At 36.8% G+C, this 21700-nt stretch overlaps 1 protein-coding gene across 6 annotated transcripts in view; it reads right to left on the bottom strand.

Annotated features, from left to right (window-relative positions):
- Window positions 1-2116: 2116 nt before the first annotated feature.
- The window catches only part of ine (inebriated), a 69730-nt gene continuing 50146 nt past the window's right edge, over window positions 2117-21700 (bottom strand). For 5 of the 6 annotated variants that reach the window (XM_067768297.1, XM_067768296.1, XM_067768299.1 and 2 more), the window contains 9 exons: window positions 15675-15809; window positions 4835-4964; window positions 4343-4429; window positions 4137-4269; window positions 3591-4067; window positions 3380-3520; window positions 3119-3319; window positions 2881-3057; window positions 2117-2817 (listed from right to left, as the gene is read on the bottom strand). In XM_067768297.1, coding sequence (XP_067624398.1) covers window positions 2497-2817; window positions 2881-3057; window positions 3119-3319; window positions 3380-3520; window positions 3591-4067; window positions 4137-4269; window positions 4343-4429; window positions 4835-4964; window positions 15675-15809 — 1802 coding nt within the window. In that variant the 3' untranslated portion in view covers window positions 2117-2496. The remainder of the gene's footprint in view (window positions 2818-2880; window positions 3058-3118; window positions 3320-3379; window positions 3521-3590; window positions 4068-4136; window positions 4270-4342; window positions 4430-4834; window positions 4965-15674; window positions 15810-21700) is intronic. The other variant, XM_067768300.1, reaches the window with a different exon arrangement.

The raw sequence follows: 21700 nt of genomic DNA, 5'->3' as shown, positions 1-21700 counted from the left end.
AATACATACATAAATAGAAAGCGACCTATGATGACCGATTTGGCTCATATTTGGAACAAATATTACATAGAGTCCGGTAGAAATGACATCAAAATATCTTGGAGTTGGAGGAGGGACAAGCATACGTGGCTCAGAGTCGAGTAAAGTCTTTGGAAGGATTATGTATTGAGAAATTAGATTGTAACAAATTGTCAGGAAAGTCCTTGCTGTAATGTGTCACTAAATGAACTAAATAGATTGAGAAATAATAGGCAATTAAAAAAATACTAAAAACTTGAAAATAAAATAATTTAAAAAAATTTTTACGTTGAACGGTTTTTTCAACAATATTTCATGAAGTAATAATAATACTAAAATCTAGAAAATAATTAGGTAGGTCCTAGGTACTAGTCATCACACTCCTCATCAATCTAGGGCGTTGATCAGACAATTAAATAAAAGCGTTGGACGAGTAAATTTCTATTGATAGTCATATATAAGACCAACTGAACCTTAATCACATTTTTCTCAGAGCAACACCTACCTTGGCACTGAACGTCATGCTGAATATATATCCAGTAGATATTGCGGGAAAGGCGGCCGCGGCAAGGTTGTTGGTCAGGCTTCGTGATATGGGCTATGGGCTTTCTAACTTCGAACACTCTAGCCTTCTTACCAGTTTCGACTTTATCCCGGACAGAACAGACTATTGTATGCCGACAACTGCTCCCCATACAACCTTCACCTCAGTCATTCCACCGAGAGAGGAGTGGGGAAAAGGAATTATCTGAGGCACGGGACTGGTTAACTTGTTCACGGATGGGTCGAAGTTGGACGGAAAGGTTGGTGGGGGTCTTTTGTCAAGAGCTAAATGTAAGCCGCAAGTTTAAGTTGACTGATCACTGCAGTGTATTCCAAGCGGAAGTTGCCGCGATTAAGGATGCGGTGGATGAAATGCAATCCAATGCTACTACGGTTAGGAAATTTAACATCTACTCTGATAGCCAAGCGGCTACCAAGGCCTTGAGCTCAACTACAGTGCGATCGAGGGTGGTCTGGGAGTGCCTGACCTCGCCTGCGATTGCATCGAATTATTTTACAATTAAGATTATCTGGGTCCCGGGCCATAGTGATATCCCGGGTGACTGTCAAGCGGATCTCTTAGCCCGCATTGGTACAACTGAACCGGATAAAAACGGACGGCTGTAGGGATTTCGGGGTTCCGCTGGCCACCTGTGGATTACTCCTCCATAGCTCGGCCTCGAGTCAGCTCAGCAAACGTTGGGCGGACACCACGTCTTGCAAGGTAGCAAGATCTTTCTGGCCGAAAGTGGATACCAGGAGGTCTGCTGAAATAATTGTGTTCACTAAGGCTCACCTATCAATGGTCAATGGGGTTTTGACAGGGAATTGTCCCATGGGTATCCATGTGGTACGTCTCAATACACTGGAAACTCCATCTGCTGCAGCTGTATGGAGGATGATGAGGTGGAATCACCAAATCACTTTATGCTTGATTGCCCAGCTTTTGCCAGAGAGGGGAAAGTACTTCTGTTGCGTTGATATCGGTATCATTCGGAGCTTTATCGTTGCTACCCAACGATTCTCTAAGTAGCTAGATCTAAGTCACTGTTATTTTTGGTGTATGTGGTATCACAACGGACCTTCGTGTTGTCCAAGTGAGCTATTCTTATCAGGGCAGCTACCACCCAACCTAACCTAACCAACACTGAAATAACAGCCCTTGATCGGTGGAAAAACCCCAGTAACTCTGGTACGTAGAACCGATTGCCGAGACAAGTGATGAGCAATCCAACCTTATCATTCTTCACCCGTTATTCAAGAGAATAAGCAATGACGATCCAACACCTGCTATGCAGTCTAAAGCGCTACTGCGGGCCGCGCTTATACCAAGCAAGACCAATACTAGGTACGTCTTCTGCGTATGCAATCGAACATACATACAAGCGATACACCAAACCGAACACGTTAATATAATAACAACAAACACATATTAAATAGCTGACAGCTATGACGTCAGTGGAACTACTTTTTTCTCAAACACAAGGCCATCTAATCGGCAACACCTTGTATATCATCATACCGTGATATATAACCCTGGATCAAAAACTAAAAATTATACATTTTTTTAAGATTTTCCATTTATTACGAGTTCTTATATTTGATTTTATTTATCATTCCTTTCGATAAATTATAATATTTTAACGAATGATTGAATCGTGTTAATTCACATTAAAATTAATTAACTTATTTAAAATATTTATATACAAAATTTACCAACAATCGTGCTCAGAAAATAATGGTAATAATTAGAGTAGTTTTGCGTAAAATGCAAATGTTGGATGCGTTGAATTTTGACTTACAGCTATTATTAAATTAAAGAAGCTGTGAAATAACATTTTCTAACTAACTACTTGTATAAATATGTGCACTATATGAGTAGAACAATTAAACATAATAATTGAGCTTAGTTTATACATACATATTTAAAATGTATTATTTCTCCACTGCTGCTGATGTGCTGGCTTGAGATACCGATGGCAAATGTGTCTCCTCATCATGCTGCGTCTTCTCCTCATACGTATACTCATTTGGATCCTGATGCTGCAAATGCATTGGATTATAACCAGCCTTATGGCCAGCATTCAAATGATGTTTCATCGGTGTATTGGGGCCCAATGGATCTTTCGTTTTATACAGACTCATTAGCTCTTGGGCGAGCATATATTGCTCCTGCTCGGGGAAGTCATGTTCGCAGTGATGCTCACCACAAATGCGGCATTCATATATGTTTGGGCGGAGGGTAATCTTTAGGCGCTGGACAGAGAGAACAAATATGTGAATGTGAAAAGATTACACGATTTGCAAGGAACTACTCACCTCCATAAATGTTTGGCCATCAGCGCGTAGTAAATTTACTATAGCATAACCAGGTATACAGATAAGTGAGAATGAAGCAAAAATCCAACCGATGCCGTACGCCCAGTCCGGATATTTGTAGCGCCCATTATGATAGCTGGGTTCTTCATAGTTGATTAAACTCAATACCCAGATGGCCTACGAAAAACGGTAAGTTCAAGGCAAAACTACTGTTTTTTTTAAGATATTTAAGACTTACAAATAGGAGACACGGACCCAATATCAACCAACACGTTTTAATATACAGAGTGGGCGCCTTTCCAGTCATCTGCGTAACATTCTTCGAAAGTCTGCCAGTGCCATAAAACCAAGCAACAGCAATAAGCTGACAGAATGCAAGGAACATAATCGATATAGAAGCGGCGTAATGATCGATAAGTTGAAAGAAATATATACCACCCTTAAAAGAAGAAAAATCAATAACAAGTGATGTTTAAAAAATTTTTAAAATAGAGCATACCTGCATTAGATTTGGCAAACCAAAGAGAAACGATATGAAGCACACAATTAGCACTACCACCTCATGATATCCTAAATGACGTTTAATCCAGTTGGGGAAACCATCTTGTATAGAAGTCACAACCACTTCAACAATAGCAAACTATAGAAACCAGAAAAAAGGAAATATGTATAACTAGTCGTAGTTGTCCAGATTAACTTCCTCTACCCACCTGTGAATTGAGACCCAAACACAACAGCATAAAGAAAAACATCACTGCCCATAGTTGCGCATAAGGCATTTTGGCCATCGCTTGCGGATATACAACAAATATCAATCCAGGTCCATCGCTTATCACATCGCGCACATGCGTATTTTGCTCCAAAGCCAAATTACCCAATGTGGCAAAAGCGAATACACCCACCAATAGGCTAGTAAGCATATTTACTACGCTTACGGTAATTGTATCACGCACAATATTGTTATTGTATTTGTTGTAGCTCGCAAAAGAGATCATCGAACCAAAAGTGATGCCGAGCGAATTGAAATTTTGTGATGCAGCATTAATCCAAACATTAGCATTTTTTAGTTCAGACCAATTTGGTCGAAAGAAATAACGTAAACCCTCGTCAGCGCCTTCAAGTGTAACTGCACGACCCATTAGTATAATGATGAGTATGAAAGGAAATGTGGCTGTAAAGTAGCGTACCTGCAAAACCGTATGGGGAAACTCGTAGTTTAAAAGCATTTAACTATAATACTTTTTTTCTCATGTTACCTTCGCCGAGGATTTAATCGATTTCCATGTAGCAAAGTAGACCAATAGCCATGCGCATATTAGGCAAACAAACAATTCCCAACGCATTGCGCCTGGATGCTCAATACCAGGGCTGATCTGCAGTAATTTGTTCCTGGAAAGAGTAATGCCGAATTGTCATTTCGCATAAATCAGCAGTGGAATACTAATTTTGGTTTAAAATTTACTCGAAAAACTCCTCCGACGGTGTACGTGATGTGTTTGGCGCCAAGACGCCTGTACGTTGAGATACCCAGCAATCAGGAGTGTTCCATCTAAAAATAATGAAAAACGTTGAAAATTAAATATTTAGAAGCCATTAAATAAAGCTTGGGGAACATGAGGTTCCGAAAAGTGTTCCATGTTCTAGGATTCATTTTATTTAATTTAATGTGCAAAAAGGAAGATATCTTTTATCCAAAGGGCTGTTTTCTCAATGTCCAGCTAACGTTAACCGGTAGTTTATTTTAGAAATCGTCGACTGATTTCTGTCAAATAAAATTCTGGACCTTGAATAACGGCCATAAGAAAGTGATTCAAATAAATTTGCCTTCATTGCTTGATTTATCCGTTTAATTTGAGGCTCTTCAAAAATTTGAAACTCGAGCTTTTGAGATTAATGTATTATCTACTCAACAATTATTTAGGGTGAAAAAAAGAATTTTTTTTATTGTATTTACCTGTTATCACAACCAATCCATGGCATTTCGGTTTTGAATGATGCAAAAAAGTAATAAATTGAGTAACCTATGATGACACTATAATAAGTGGACATTAGGAAAGAGACAACCACACTAGCGAGTCCAGCGCCTGAATGTAAAAAAAAAATTTACTTTAGTATCAAACGTAGACAGTTTGCTAATATATTAGTGGCCCTAGCTATTACATAGGATTTAAGTGGCTAACGCTTATGGCCACAGATGCACTGACCGACAATTGTGACAGAATGCATTCTTTATGAGATTTTTATATTATTTAAGCCCGGATTTTCAGTACAAGTTTAAACTCCATTTAAAGTTGACTAGAGTTTAACCCTGCCACGTCGGGCGCTTAAGCTAAGATGAGCAGTAAAATTTGATGTTATCGAACAAAGTGTTCAACTTTAACTGGAGTTTAAACTCGCACAGAAAAACCAAGCCTAAGAGGTTTAGAGATATCAACTACCAAATGAGGAGAGATGCCATTTCATTCCGATTTGTGTAGAGTTAATTTATCATTCGCTTCTGGGTTAATAAAACATTAACACAATACATTCAAATTAATTACACACATATATTTCTCCTTTGTTTAGGAATATTCGAACCATAGCGACCTTTACGTAAGCTTCTACCAAATATATATCTGAATAAACTACATAAACAGTTTCTATTTTTTGTAGAGAATTCATTAAAAAGGCTCTGGATAACAATAAGTTGTTTTTATTAAATAGTGTAGGTGTAAAATTTATTGCTTTTTAGCACAAAAAACCATATAAACAAACAAATGCACATGCCCCAATTGTTAAATTACCTAAGTAATTTCATATGCCATAATAAAAACAGTATAAGTGCAAATGCATTTTTATGTAAATTTATGTATCAGTATGTATGTATATGCCTTCGTCCTACTTCAATTCCCGTGTCTAGACACTCAATAACTATAGGTATTCATATATTAATATTGTAACCACTGAGCAAATTGTTATCATTAATGCGAGCTTTAATTCTGTAATTAGCGCGGAGGTGAATAATAAATTGGCTTGCTGAGGTTTATGGGATATTAATGACATTTATTAAGTAGTTAGGAATACTTTCACACATTTGAGGAATTCATAAATTTCTATATATTTATAGCATTTTTGAGGTTATACTTCTTTAGGCACGTTATGGAAAAATGGTGGGAATGAAATTTTAAGATGTGACACAAAGTTAACAGGTTGCAAAAGAAGTTCGTATTGTTGTTGTTGTATTAACGATAAAGACAATCCACGAAGGTTTTGGGGAGTGTTATCGATGTTGATAGTCCTTTGACGGATATAGATCCGGTACGTTCCGATAACAACGCACCATTAATGTACTAGCCCGACCATCTTGGGAACGATTTATATGACCCTCACCAACCCCTAGTTCCATGAGGAACATGGGGTAGCCAGAGCCTCGGCTGTTATTGAAACAGGAGTCGCCACGGGTAGGTGAGGTTGAAAATTGGGTTGGAGACGCTATATATTGCGCTGGAAATCTCTTGACAAATACTCTTTCGTTCAAAATTTAAAATGACGCGTTAAAATTCTTAAACCAAAGTTATATTTTTTTGGTGTTTTCATATGTATGTGTGTACATTTATGCTTATGTTCGTGTATTAAGGAGATTTAATGTATATATATATATATATTAGGCCGGGTCGATTTGTGGGGAGGCAAAAAAATCGCCCATTGCTCTGTGAAAATCATATTCTAGGGATGAAAATAAGAAACTTTGCCGAAGGAACCATACCTCTAAAACGAATTATGGTTTCCCCCAATTTGGGTAGAACTTTTGGGTAGGGGCAAATTTTGAAAAATCCCACTTTGACCCATTTAGAGTGCTCCAATCGAGTCCAAATCTATGACCGACCCCACTAACTTTGGAGGCCCGACCCACCGATGCCAGTGGCACACCTCCTGGAACCCTCTGGGGGTTCACCATACAAACATTTACAAAAATCGCCGGTTTTGCACTTTACATGAAAAAATCAGCACAAACATATCCATACCAACTGAAAAGAGGTACACCACTGCGTATACGCAACATTTTATTATTACGTATAAACAAATAAAACAAGTAAGGAAGGTTAAGTTCGGGTGTAACCGAACATTACATACTCAGTTGAGAGCTATGGTGACAACATAAGGGAAAATAACCATGTAGGAAAATGAACCGAGGGAAACCCTGGAATGTGTTTGTATGACATGTGTATCAAATGAAAGGCATTAAAGAGTATTTTATGAGGGAGTGCGCCATAGTTCTATAGGTGGACGCCATTTAGGGATATAGCCATAAAGGTGGATCAGGGTTGACTCTAGAATGCGTTTGTACGATATGGGTATCAAATGAAAGGTATTAATGAGTATTTTAAAAGGGCGTGGACCTAAGTTCTATAGATGGACGCCTTTTCGAGATATCGCCGTAAAGATGGACCAGGGGTGACTCTAGAATGCGTTTGCACAATATGGGCATCAAACGAAAGGTGTTAATGAGTATTTTAAAAGGGAGTGGGCCTTAGTTCTATAGGTGGACGCCGTTTCGAGATATCGTCATAAAGGTGGACCAGGGGTGACTCTAGAATGCGTTTGTACGATATGGGTATCAAATGAAAGGTGTTAATGAGTATTTTAAAAGGGAGTAATCCTTAGTTCCATAGGTGGACGCCGTTTCAAGATATCGCCATAAAGGTGGACCAGGGGTGACCCTAGAATTTGTTTGTACAATATGGGCATCAAACGAATGGTGTTAATGAGTATTTTAAAAGGGAGTAGGCCTTAGTTCTATAGGTGGATGCCGTTTCGAAATATCGCCATAAAAGTGGACCAGGGGTGACCCTAGAATGTGTTTGTACGATATGGATATCAAATTAAAGGTATTAATGAGGATTTTAAAAGGGAGTGGTGGTTGTTGTATAGGTGGTCGCCTTTTCGAAATATCGGCATAAAGGTGGACCAGGGGTGACTCTAGAATGCGTTTGTACGATATGGATATCAAATTAAAGGTATTAATGAGTATTTTAAAAGGGAGTAATCCTTAGTTCCATAGGTGGACGCCGTTTCGAGATATCGCCATAAAGGTGGACCAGGGGTGACCCTAGAATTTGTTTGTACAATATGGGTATCAAAAGAAAGCTGTTAATGAATATTTTAAAAGGGAGTAATCCTTAGTTCCATAGGTGGACGCCGTTTCGAGATATCGCCATAAAGGTGGACCAGGGGTGACCCTAGAATTTGTTTGTACAATATGGGTATCAAAAGAAAGGTGTTAATGAGTATTTTAAAAGGGTGTGGGGCTTAGTTCTATAGGTGGACACCTTTTCGGAAAATCGCCACAAAGGTGGACCAGGGGTGACTCTAGAATGTGTTTGTACGATATGGGTATCAAATTAAAGGTATTAATGAGGGTTTTAAAAGGGAGTTGTGGTTGTTGTATAGGTGGTCGCATTTTCGAGATATCGCCATAAAGGTGGACCAGGGGTGACCCTAGAATTTGTTTGTACAATATGGGCATCAAAAGAGAGGTGATAATGAGTATTTTAAAAGGGAGTATTCCTTAGTTCCATAGGTGGACGCCGTTTCGAGATATCGCCATAAAGGTGAAGCAGGGGTGACCCTAGAATTTGTTTGTACAATATGGGTAGCAAAAGAAAGGTGTTAATGAGTATTTTAAAAGGGTGTGGGGCTTAGTTCTATAGGTGGACGCCTTTTCGAGATATCGCCATAAAGGTGAACCAGGGGTGACTCTAGAATGAGTTTGTACGATATGGGTATCAAATTAAAGGTATTAATGAGAGTTTTAAAAGGGAGTGGTGGTAGTTGTATATGTGAAGGCGTTTTCCAGATATCGACCAAAATGTGGACTAGGGTGACCCAGAACATTATCGGTTGGATACCGCTAATTTATTTATATATGTAATACCTGGCAAGATTTTAAGGGTGTTTTATTTCGCCCTGCAGAACTTTTTCATTTTCTTCTACATAATATGGTAGGTGTCACAACCATTTTATAAAGTTTTTTCTAAAGTTATATTTCGCGTCAATAAACAATCAAATTACCTTACCATGTTTCATCCCTTTTTTCGTATTTGGTATAGAATTATGGCATTTTTTTCATTTTTCGCAATTTTCGATATCGAAAAAGTGGGCGTGGTCATAGTCGGATTTCGTTCATTTTTAATACCAAGATAAAGTGAGTTCAAGTAAGCACGTGGACTAAGTTCAGTAAACATATGTCGATTTTTGCTCAAGTTATCGTGTTAACGGCCATGCGGAAGGACAGACGGACGACTGTGTATAAAAACTGGGCGTGGCATCAACCGATTTCGCCCATTTTCACAGAAAACAGTTAACGCCATAAAATCTATGCCCCTACCAAATTTCAAAAGGATTGGTTAATTTTTGTTCGATTTATGGCATTAAAAGTATCCCAGACAAATTAAATGAAAAAGGGCGGAGCCACGCCCATTTTTAAATTTTCTTTTATTTTTGTATTTTGTTCCACCATATCATTACTGGAGTTGAATCTTGACATAATTTACTTATATACTGTAAAGATATTAAATTTTTTGTTAAAATTTTACTTAAAAAAAATTTTTTTTTAAAAGTGGGCGTGGTCCTTCTTCGATTTTGCTAATTTTTATTAAGCGTACATACAGTAATAAGAGTAACGTTCCTGCCAAATTTCATCATGATATCTTCAACGACTGCCAAATTACAGCTTGCAAAAGTTTTAAATTACCTTCTTTAAAAAGTGGGCGGTGCCACGCCCATTGTCCAAAATTTTACTAATTTTATATTTTGCGTCATAAGTTCAACTCATCTACCAAGTTTCGTCGCTTTGTCGTTATTTTGTAATGAATTATCGCACTTTTTCGGTTTTTCGAAATTTTCGATATCGAAAAAGTGGGCGTGGTTATAGTCCGATATCGTTCATTTTAAATAGCGATCTGAGATGAGTGCTCAGTAACCTACATACCAAATTTCATCAAGATACCTCAAAATTTACTCAAGTTATCGTGTTAACGGACGGACGGACGGACGGACGGACGGACGGACATGGCTCAATCAAATTTTTTTTCGATCCTGATTATTTTGATATATGGAAGTCTATATCTATCTCGATTCCTTTATATATGTACAACCAACCGTTATCCAATCAAACTTAATATATTCTGTGAGCTCTGCTCAACTGAGTATAAAAATTTGCAATAAAATAATTTGAAATGTTTGTATGGTGAACCCCCAGGTGGGTTCCAGGGGGCGTGCCACTGGCATCGGTGGGTCGGGGCTCCAAAGTTAGTGGGGGTCGGTCATACATTTGGACTCGATTGGAGCACTCTAAATGGGTCAAAGTGGGATTTTTCCAAATTTGCCCCTACCCAAAAGTTCGACCCAAATTGGGGGCACCAGAATTCGTTTTAGAGGTATGGTTCCTTCGGCAAAGTTTCTTATTTTGATCCCTAGAATACGATTTTCACAGAGCAATGAGCGATTTTTAAATCGACCCGCCCTAATATACATATATATATACCTATATATTAGGGTGGGTAAAATTTATTGTTGAAAAGGCACATCCAATTTCTGAATCTATGGGTCATACGGAGTAATATTGTCCATGGGACCATAGGTCTGAAATGAATTTCGAGCCGCCCTAATTTTGTTAGAAAATTTTATATCCCAATCCGAATAGCGGCTCTCACAAATAAAATACATGAAAATAAATGTCAAATTCGGTTTCGGATTGGGATATAAAATTTTCTAACAAAATTAGGGAGGCTCGAAATTCATTTCAGACCTATGGTCCCATGGACAATATTACTCAGTATGACCCATAGATTCAGAAACTGGATGTGCAGCTGAATTTTTTTTGTCCACATTTTTCCCATACAATTTGACCCGCCCTAATATATATGTATTTAAAGGACGATTTACATTCGTATATTTGTATGCAGCTTATGGACTCCGAAACCCCTCCGCCTATTTTATTAAAATTTGCAGGATAGCTTTACAGCAACCCGGATAGTGTTCCTGTGAAGTTTTTTTCCAGGAAGTGGACCAGAAACCGACGGGAAGCGGACCAGGGACCGGTTCATTTGAACAATAAGAATATTACTTAAAAATTTAAGGATTTAAGGTATACTTGGCTAGTGTGGAGGTATGGTAACGTGAAATTTACTCTCTTCATATCTGCGTTAGGTGTTTGTTTCTTTACATACATATAACAAAAAACTATTAATATAACAAAAAACTATTATCTTTTATTTCACATTTGCTCGCATTAAAGTTCTTTGCACCATTTCACACCTTGTAAAATATCGTTAGGTATGAATATGGAGCTAATTAACATTCATGTGTATTAGTTACATATATTTTTAACGGTGCATTGTTAGTCACTGAGATGTAAAGAAGTAAGGTTGAACTGACCGGTCTATAAAGATCTCATATAAACTGAATATGTGCATAGTGTATAGAGAAGTACAGCAAAAACAAGTAGCTTATCTTAGTTTTAAAATGACGGAGATTGCCTGACTATGCGAAAAAGCCTGGCCTAAAATTAGCACAGTTGATCCCAATATAGGTACATAGCTATGTAAAAACTGTATCACTTTTGCTTAGAAGTGGGAGAGGGGTCAAGATCCTCGAGTTTTAATTTTTTTTTTCGATTTCTTTTTTTTTTTTATTTTACTAAAACTAATTTGTTTGTATGCAAGTATAAAATAAACCATATGTACCCTATAGTGGAGTACCCAACTACCTATCAGATTCCACCAAACATTTTTTGACTTGGATTGAACTGGTCCGTAAAAGAGCAAAGCTGTTACAGCGACACATTTTTAATTTAAGTAGGTATCTAGAAAAGTGAGAAATACCACCATCTTCCTTCCTTCACCCATATAACAGTTTTTATAAATCGTTATAACTCAGAGTCTATTTGGTCTATTTGATGTGGGCCCATGGATACATTTTTAATTCAACTCATTCCCATAGATACTGATAATATGGTCAATATCTTTTCCCACTTTTAGAAAAACGGTTTAAGATCGTTTTCCTGATAATTTCGGGACTATTTCAGCGCCGTTTTGGAACTACATATATCTAGCTCATCCCGGAAATATATCGGGATAGTTTCAGTACAGTTTTGGCGATCATTTCGGTACTCTTTCGGAATTGTTTTGAGATTTTGAGGGACTAACTCGAGATCGTTCATTTAGAGCCATTTTCGAATCACTCTGGGACTGCTGCTATATCATTTCAGAATGATTTTCAGATTGGACTATCATCATGAGCTCCAAACAATGTCCTCCCACTGGGCACACTTATATAAATTCTTAAATAACATTGTTAGTTTCTGTATATTATAATTGAAATTGTAATGGGTATCATTATATATAATTTACTTTAATTCTTGGCTTGTAAGTTTATGTACGTTCTTTTCTTGTAGTTGAAACTATTACTCTTAGCAGTCGACCGCTTTGTTTTTGAGTCGACTATAATTTTAAATAAATAAATAAAAAAAATAAAAAAAATCACCTTCGCACTATCCATTGTGTATATGAAGAATTTTTTCGGGATCATTTCGGGAATGTTTTAAGATTCACATCGAAACCAATTTTCGATTATTTGAAGATATTATTCAGATAAATTTCTGAACTATTTTAGTTTTCATTTCAGGGTAATTTCCGGCTGACTTCGCGAATGTTTTTTGGATAAATGATGTATATTGGAACGATTTCCGTGATCCCTTGTGCCATCATCAGTGTAAATTTTTTTTCGAGAACGAAAATCGACACTGATGATGACACAACGCCGAAGCCGGTTTATTTCGAAACCAAATTTGACAAGGGATGACGAAAACTCGTTCCAATATACATCATTTATCTACCCTGTCAGAAAATCAACAAAACAAAATAAGTTTTTGGGATAGTTGTGGACTAAGAGATCATTTCAGGACCAATACAAAAATCATTGCGAAGATATCTGTATGCCATTAGGGACAATTTATTTTATATTCTCGGAACTACGTTCGGATTACTTCGGGAGAGTTTTCGGTGTTATTTGGTGACTGTTTGGGTTTTTTAATCGTTATAATTCACATTATTTAAATCGTTATACTTGTTTGTAACTCGTTGCATTGACTACAGGATGTATTATAGAAATGCGTACAAATACATACATGATTAAATATTTGCTCCACCTGCAGAATACACGATGTTATACCAATGCAATAGTAATGCACACAGCTACATACATATGTGTTGAAATTAGATCAGTGTTGTGCTTTAAACTTGTGAAATGATCATTAACAGCTATGCGGAAAACCAACACCTTTCTAATACTACCAAACTAGTATTTGCCGGGGTTCGCCATGACTCATGAGCAAGGTCGCATGAGCAATGTTAATATGCACACCTAGATCTAGATGGCGATACTTACAAATCACGTTATTCAGAAAATGCGAACAAGTTACTGGCCTCATAATATGCGCCAACGGAAGTTACGGCCGGTAGGCATTGAAGTGAGAAATCCATGACGGGTATTCTGACTGGACACTGCCTTCTAACGTCACATGCTTTTAAATTTGGCTTGCTCAGTGATAACAGTATAGGAAGTGCGGTTCGGAGGAGGAAACGATCGATTGTGCTCGTGCCATGCGCTTGCCAGGCTAAAACTCCAACTATTAGGAGTGATAAAGCTGTCAGATCTAGAAGCAGCAAGTAGCTTAAGTACTAGGAAGCTTCTAGTATTTGCCCAGAGGACGGAGTTATTTTATAACATAGGTCCTGGTTTTTCAGTTTGGTCGTTAAAATCAACTTCTGGTAACACTACGGACTCATTCAGTGTACGTGAGGTTCTCATGGACCGGCCAGTTCAACCTAACCTAACCTATGTTTTACTTCAATGATTAAATAACTTCTCTTTTGTAATTTAATGGCATTAAGATATAGGACAACAATTCTTCCCACATAGTATACTAGCCGATGTGCCAGGAAAATGCACACCCTCTACTGGTCCTATAAGACAGACGTAGGTCGGGGCGTATGAGTAACATATTTGGGAAATTCATAAGAGTGTCGTATTCATGTAAAATTCCAAGATGTGACTTATTTCCGTGGTATCCAATAAAATATTTTATTAAAGCAGATCACATACGGCGAATAGAAGATCAATTGACTCTACATTTGGTCGTATGATGTTTTGTTGCAAAAAGAAAAGTTTTACTTTTTTTCTCCTACGCATTTGGGCACGTTGCGTCTGCATCACGGAAAAAATAATGTTGTCATGTATATTTGTCTGAAAAACTTTCCACAGGAATACCATTCCATTCCAAATTGTTATACAAATTTGTACAATATGATCATTATTATTAATTTGCACTTAACTGCGTAGACGTTTATGGCAGCCTCGCTTAAGCTTAACTATTTGGAAGCATCACTAGAGATGAGTTACTCTTGGGTTTGCCTACTACAAATAACCAACGTCCAAACTCGTTAAAAATATATTTATAAAGTTTTATACTATAACTAGCAGACCCGGCAGACATTCTTCTGCCCTAAATTTGGTCTATATGGATACATTTTTATCAGCTTTTTCGTAAATACTAATATAGGCAAATTTATATACCAAATTTCAGGCAAATCGCATAGGACATATATAAATAGGTATGTGGGTAATACCAATGCATGTCTTTATTTCGGCTTCGCATGCATATTTATCAGTTTTGCCAGGTTGATGCGACTAAATCGAATATCACAGTGAAAATTACTTTAGAGCTCTCAGCAACGGCTTTTATTTGATATCCATATTACCCACACATTCTAGGGGTACCCGGGTCCATTTTTTGCCAATATCTCTAGACCCTGTATGTCGATCGCAACCAAAGCTATGTAATAACCATAGCGTGAGGTATACGCAACTTGTGTGAAAGCTTGAACAAAATCGACCGACGCATCTCTTCAAACACCGGCGACCAACTAACACACATTTTAGCCTTTCTTTTTATATACATATATAGATTTTTATTTTTCACACTTCACTATAATATTAAAACGAAATGCAGATATTCGTTGCTTTTGAAATTCGGCTTAAAAATTGCACATGGAACAACTAAAGACTCTCCTGAATTAAAAAAAATGTCTTAGTACCTCTAAACCGCGGGCCCCTCAGGAACCCCGGGCCCGGGGGTAATCCCCCATTCCCCTCCCCCCGTCTCGACGGGCCTGGTGATGTGCTATACTTGATATCTTTCGCTATAATATTTTTTATTGATAAGCACCTTGTTTAATCAAACACCAACCAATTATACGGAAGAACCACCTGAAAATATGAGTGTCGGTGCCTATACGTAACATTTTATTATTACGCATAAACATTTAAAAAAAATTGCAATAAAATAATAACATAATAATAATAATATATATATAATATATAATATATTTATATATTATATATAATATATTTATGTATAATATATAAATTGAGATATAACCTATCCTATATTTCAAGTTAGATCAAACTACACACGGGGTGCAAAACAAATTCAAAATCGGTTCAGTATCTTAGGAGTCCATCGCGGACAAACAATGTGAAACGTGATTTTTATATATAAAGATAGTTCCATACAAATTTTTCAATTGTAAGAGCTAACCATTTTTATTTTAAATTGACAACAAAAATTATTAATATGTATATGCCTTAAAACTTCAACAAATAATTGCTTGATGAATTGAGCCATATCGCGATTCAGCGAAAATCTCATACAGAATATACAATATTTTTCTGATATATGTATCTAATCTTACCTTTAAAAAGTGGGCATAATTGACCTAACGCTCCGATCGGTCCACGTCCGGTATATTGACCAATTGACAGCTCCATAAACAATAATGGAATGCTGCATACAAATAAGATAATGCAATAAGGTACTAAGAATACACCTGCAAATAAAAATATACAAGTAAAGGACTTAAATAAAAATAAATAAAAAGATGATAAAAAATTTTTAAAGACTACCTTTATATAAATGGACCAAATAATAGAAGGCAATCGTTCCTTTAATACAGACATAGTCTTGTTGAATTTTGACTAAACAAGTAAGGAAGGTTAAGTTCGGGTGTAACCGAACATTACATACTCAGTTGAGAGCTATGGTGACAACATAAGGGAAAATAACCATGTAGGAAAATGAACCGAGGGAAACCCTGGAATGTGTTTGTATGACATGTGTATCAAATGAAAGGCATTAAAGAGTATTTTATGAGGGAGTGCGCCATAGTTCTATAGGTGGACGCCATTTAGGGATATAGCCATAAAGGTGGATCAGGGTTGACTCTAGAATGCGTTTGTACGATATGGGTATCAAATGAAAGGTATTAATGAGTATTTTAAAAGGGCGTGGACCTAAGTTCTATAGATGGACGCCTTTTCGAGATATCGCCGTAAAGATGGACCAGGGGTGACTCTAGAATGCGTTTGCACAATATGGGCATCAAACGAAAGGTGTTAATGAGTATTTTAAAAGGGAGTGGGCCTTAGTTCTATAGGTGGACGCCGTTTCGAGATATCGTCATAAAGGTGGACCAGGGGTGACTCTAGAATGCGTTTGTACGATATGGGTATCAAATGAAAGGTGTTAATGAGTATTTTAAAAGGGAGTAATCCTTAGTTCCATAGGTGGACGCCGTTTCAAGATATCGCCATAAAGGTGGACCAGGGGTGACCCTAGAATTTGTTTGTACAATATGGGCATCAAACGAATGGTGTTAATGAGTATTTTAAAAGGGAGTAGGCCTTAGTTCTATAGGTGGATGCCGTTTCGAAATATCGCCATAAAAGTGGACCAGGGGTGACCCTAGAATGTGTTTGTACGATATGGATATCAAATTAAAGGTATTAATGAGGATTTTAAAAGGGAGTGGTGGTTGTTGTATAGGTGGTCGCCTTTTCGAAATATCGCCATAAAGGTGGACCAGGGGTGACTCTAGAATGCGTTTGTACGATATGGATATCAAATTAAAGGTATTAATGAGTATTTTAAAAGGGAGTAATCCTTAGTTCCATAGGTGGACGCCGTTTCGAGATATCGCCATAAAGGTGGACCAGGGGTGACCCTAGAATTTGTTTGTACAATATGGGTATCAAAAGAAAGCTGTTAATGAATATTTTAAAAGGGAGTAATCCTTAGTTCCATAGGTGGACGCCGTTTCGAGATATCGCCATAAAGGTGGACCAGGGGTGACCCTAGAATTTGTTTGTACAATATGGGTATCAAAAGAAAGGTGTTAATGAGTATTTTAAAAGGGTGTGGGGCTTAGTTCTATAGGTGGACACCTTTTCGGAAAATCGCCACAAAGGTGGACCAGGGGTGACTCTAGAATGTGTTTGTACGATATGGGTATCAAATTAAAGGTATTAATGAGGGTTTTAAAAGGGAGTTGTGGTTGTTGTATAGGTGGTCGCATTTTCGAGATATCGCCATAAAGGTGGACCAGGGGTGACCCTAGAATTTGTTTGTACAATATGGGCATCAAAAGAGAGGTGATAATGAGTATTTTAAAAGGGAGTATTCCTTAGTTCCATAGGTGGACGCCGTTTCGAGATATCGCCATAAAGGTGAACCAGGGGTGACTCTAGAATGAGTTTGTACGATATGGGTATCAAATTAAAGGTATTAATGAGAGTTTTAAAAGGGAGTGGTGGTAGTTGTATATGTGAAGGCGTTTTCCAGATATCGACCAAAATGTGGACTAGGGTGACCCAGAACATTATCGGTTGGATACCGCTAATTTATTTATATATGTAATACCTGGCAAGATTTTAAGGGTGTTTTATTTCGCCCTGCAGAACTTTTTCATTTTCTTCTACATAATATGGTAGGTGTCACAACCATTTTATAAAGTTTTTTCTAAAGTTATATTTCGCGTCAATAAACAATCAAATTACCTTACCATGTTTCATCCCTTTTTTCGTATTTGGTATAGAATTATGGCATTTTTTTCATTTTTCGCAATTTTCGATATCGAAAAAGTGGGCGTGGTCATAGTCGGATTTCGTTCATTTTTAATACCAAGATAAAGTGAGTTCAAGTAAGCACGTGGACTAAGTTCAGTAAACATATGTCGATTTTTGCTCAAGTTATCGTGTTAACGGCCATGCGGAAGGACAGACGGACGACTGTGTATAAAAACTGGGCGTGGCATCAACCGATTTCGCCCATTTTCACAGAAAACAGTTAACGCCATAAAATCTATGCCCCTACCAAATTTCAAAAGGATTGGTTAATTTTTGTTCGATTTATGGCATTAAAAGTATCCCAGACAAATTAAATGAAAAAGGGCGGAGCCACGCCCATTTTTAAATTTTCTTTTATTTTTGTATTTTGTTCCACCATATCATTACTGGAGTTGAATCTTGACATAATTTACTTATATACTGTAAAGATATTAAATTTTTTGTTAAAATTTTACTTTAAAAAAATTTTTTTTTTTAAAGTGGGCGTGGTCCTTCTTCGATTTTGCTAATTTTTATTAAGCGTACATACAGTAATAAGAGTAACGTTCCTGCCAAATTTCATCATGATATCTTCAACGACTGCCAAATTACAGCTTGCAAAAGTTTTAAATTACCTTCTTTAAAAAGTGGGCGGTGCCACGCCCATTGTCCAAAATTTTACTAATTTTATATTTTGCGTCATAAGTTCAACTCATCTACCAAGTTTCGTCGCTTTGTCGTTATTTTGTAATGAATTATCGCACTTTTTCGGTTTTTCGAAATTTTCGATATCGAAAAAGTGGGCGTGGTTATAGTCCGATATCGTTCATTTTAAATAGCGATCTGAGATGAGTGCTCAGTAACCTACATACCAAATTTCATCAAGATACCTCAAAATTTACTCAAGTTATCGTGTTAACGGACGGACGGACGGACGGACGGACGGACGGACATGGCTCAATCAAATTTTTTTTTCGATCCTGATTATTTTGATATATGGAAGTCTATATCTATCTCGATTCCTTTATATATGTACAACCAACCGTTATCCAATCAAACTTAATATACTCTGTGAGCTCTGCTCAACTGAGTATAAAAACTTTAACAATAGCTCTTGTAAAAGAATTGTGGGATTTAAAACTATAAAGGTGGAGCGCAATCTTTCAATTTAAGGCAAACCATGTACTTGGGATTAACTAATTGATTATTTAAAATTTAAACACGCTCTCTACCTTTATAATTTTAAATCCCAGAATTATTTTACAAGAGCTATTGTTAAAGTTTTTTAGTCAAAATTCAACAAGACTATGTCTGTATTAAAGGAAAAATTGCTTTCTATTTTTTGGTCCATTTATATAAAGGTAGTCCATAAAATCTTTTTATCATCTTTTTTATTTTCAACTTTTAGGTACTGCCTACAAAAAGGTAATTGCAACTTTGATTAGTAATTTAAGTAATTCCTTAGTAATTCCTAACGCCGTTCTTTAGCGTTGCTCGGACGTACTACGTCTATATCTATATTCGGCTTAGGTGACTGTAGAAAGATGTATGTGTGCTACATATAAATCGGTGAATTATTATAGCTGTTCGATGTTCTTGATATTGGTGGAGTGGGTGAGTTGCACAAAGAGGATGAATGTGGTGAATGACTCTTGTTGGCGATTATTCTCATAATTGCCGAAGCCGGATAGTGCAAAGCAATCGTTGTTGGTGAATATGATCACAATTGAAGCGGAGCCGCGAGTAACGTTGTAAATGACAAAATCGTTTTTTACAGGAAAAAAAAAAAAAAACGTTTTTTGGAGGCTTTGTGATTATTTTTTGTTCCTGTATTGTTCGCTTGTCCAAAACAATGAGATTAACAACATATATGAAAAAATTGAGGAATTTCAATTTCGAGTTACAAGTAAGCGGTCATTTTAAAACTATTTTCGTGGAAAAACGTTTCATATCCCAAGCGCGACAGCAGTTAAAACGTTTTTCCATTATGCACAGCATCTGTACTGATGGCTTTTAAAACTTTGTTCCACTGAGCAATACGGTTTGTAGGAACGGATTTAAAATGTTACTATCGCAAACAAATATGTATTCGTTTGTTTTTTAAATAAAGAGTATATTATAGAATGCTTACAGTTTATTTATTTCATACAAAAAGTAAATTCGACATCAAAACAAAAATGTGTTCAAAACACTCACTCAATTCGATCAAAGACGATAAAAAAACAGTTTGTTCATTATAATTTTTTTCATAGAATTTGACAAAATAGTTCTTGATTTGACCAACACTAAATTTTTGGCAATTGAAATAGCAACGACAATCACAAACCTAAATATAAACAATAAATAAAATAAAAATTACAGCAAGTGCACTTAAAACGTTTTTCCACATTACTTGTTCTGGAGCGATTTTTTGAGGGATACTATTGTTTTTCCTGGTTGTATATGCATTTCCACTATTTCTTAACTTTTTGTTTTTAATATGTTTCCAATTTTCAACATTACATTTCCTTTTTGTACCTCTGTTAAACTTATCAATTACCTGCGACAACTGCGACCGTATCATTTTGCGTGTAACTTACAACGTTCTTCCACGGACTGACTTCTTCTAATTGCTTTTTAATTGCGCTTTAGTACGTAATTTTAAATTATTTGATGCTTTAGAGATGCAAGAGAGTAATAGTAACGGAAATCTGCAAAAAACACGTTTTGCAAAAATTGGCTTTTAAAACGTTATTCGCGGCTCCGCTTCAATTGTTGAGGAAGTAAGTTCAACACAATTGATGATGTCGAAAATTTTCATTGCTGGTGAATATGCAGCATAACAAGAGAATTCCACCTCGTTTGTTAGCTACTTAATTTGCACAGCTGAAAATCGTGGTGAAATATCGCATACGCCTGAAAGTCTAAAAGAATCGTGGTGAAAGTCGCGTATGCCTAAAAGTATGCAAGGACGTGCATTGAGTTGGGCCTTCAACGAGGTGGAATTCTACAACGCCTGCAACACTCAGGAGGCTAGCCGTGAAGGTATGGCCTAATCTTCTAAATAGTTCGACTTGTGCATTACGTAGCTCAAATTTGTTGCTCAAACATTGCACTGTCACCGAGTTTTAAACTATATTTCAGGTTTCAAGTCTCTAGATATCTAGGAAGTTGATTAAAAATCGATTGCAATATTCCCAAATCAAAACTAATTTTCTTAATATCTCGATCCATGCGCCACCTAGCGAATTTTTTTTTATCAAATATTGCATTATCACCGGGTTCTGACTTAGGGCTCAAGTTTCAAATCTATAGCTCACCGGGAAGTTACTCCAAAAAAATCGATCGCAAGATTCCCCTCGTTTTTCAGGGGTTTGTAGTTATCTCAATTAGCACGCCACCTAGCGGAACTTTGTTTTCCGTAAATTGTATTGTCACCAAGCCTCGAACTGTGTGCCAATTTTCAAGTCTCTAGTGCACGGGAAGCTAGTTGAAAATGTATTGAAAAATTCCCAAATAAAAACTAATTTTCTTAATATCTCGATCCATGCGCCACCTAGCGAAATTTTTTTGATCAAATATTACATTGTCACCGGGTTCTGAGTTACGGCTCAAGTTTCAAGTCTCTAGCTCACCGGAATGTTACTCAAAAATCGATCGCAAGATTCCCCTCGTTTTTCAGGGATTTGTAGTTACCTAAATTAGCACGCCACCTAGCGGAACTTTGTTTTCTATAAATTGTATTGTCACCGGGTCTCGAACTATGTGCTAAGATACAGGTCCCTAGGTAACCGGGAAGTTAGTTAAAAATGGATTCAAAAATTCCCAAATTAAAATAAATTTTCCTAATATCTCGATC

The sequence above is a fragment of the Eurosta solidaginis genome, chromosome 2 (assembly GCF_040869045.1).
Source record: "Eurosta solidaginis isolate ZX-2024a chromosome 2, ASM4086904v1, whole genome shotgun sequence".
Taxonomy (NCBI): domain Eukaryota; kingdom Metazoa; phylum Arthropoda; class Insecta; order Diptera; family Tephritidae; genus Eurosta; species Eurosta solidaginis.
The sequence above is the reverse complement of the archived record's forward strand: the minus strand, read 5'-3'. Positions and strand labels throughout refer to the sequence as shown.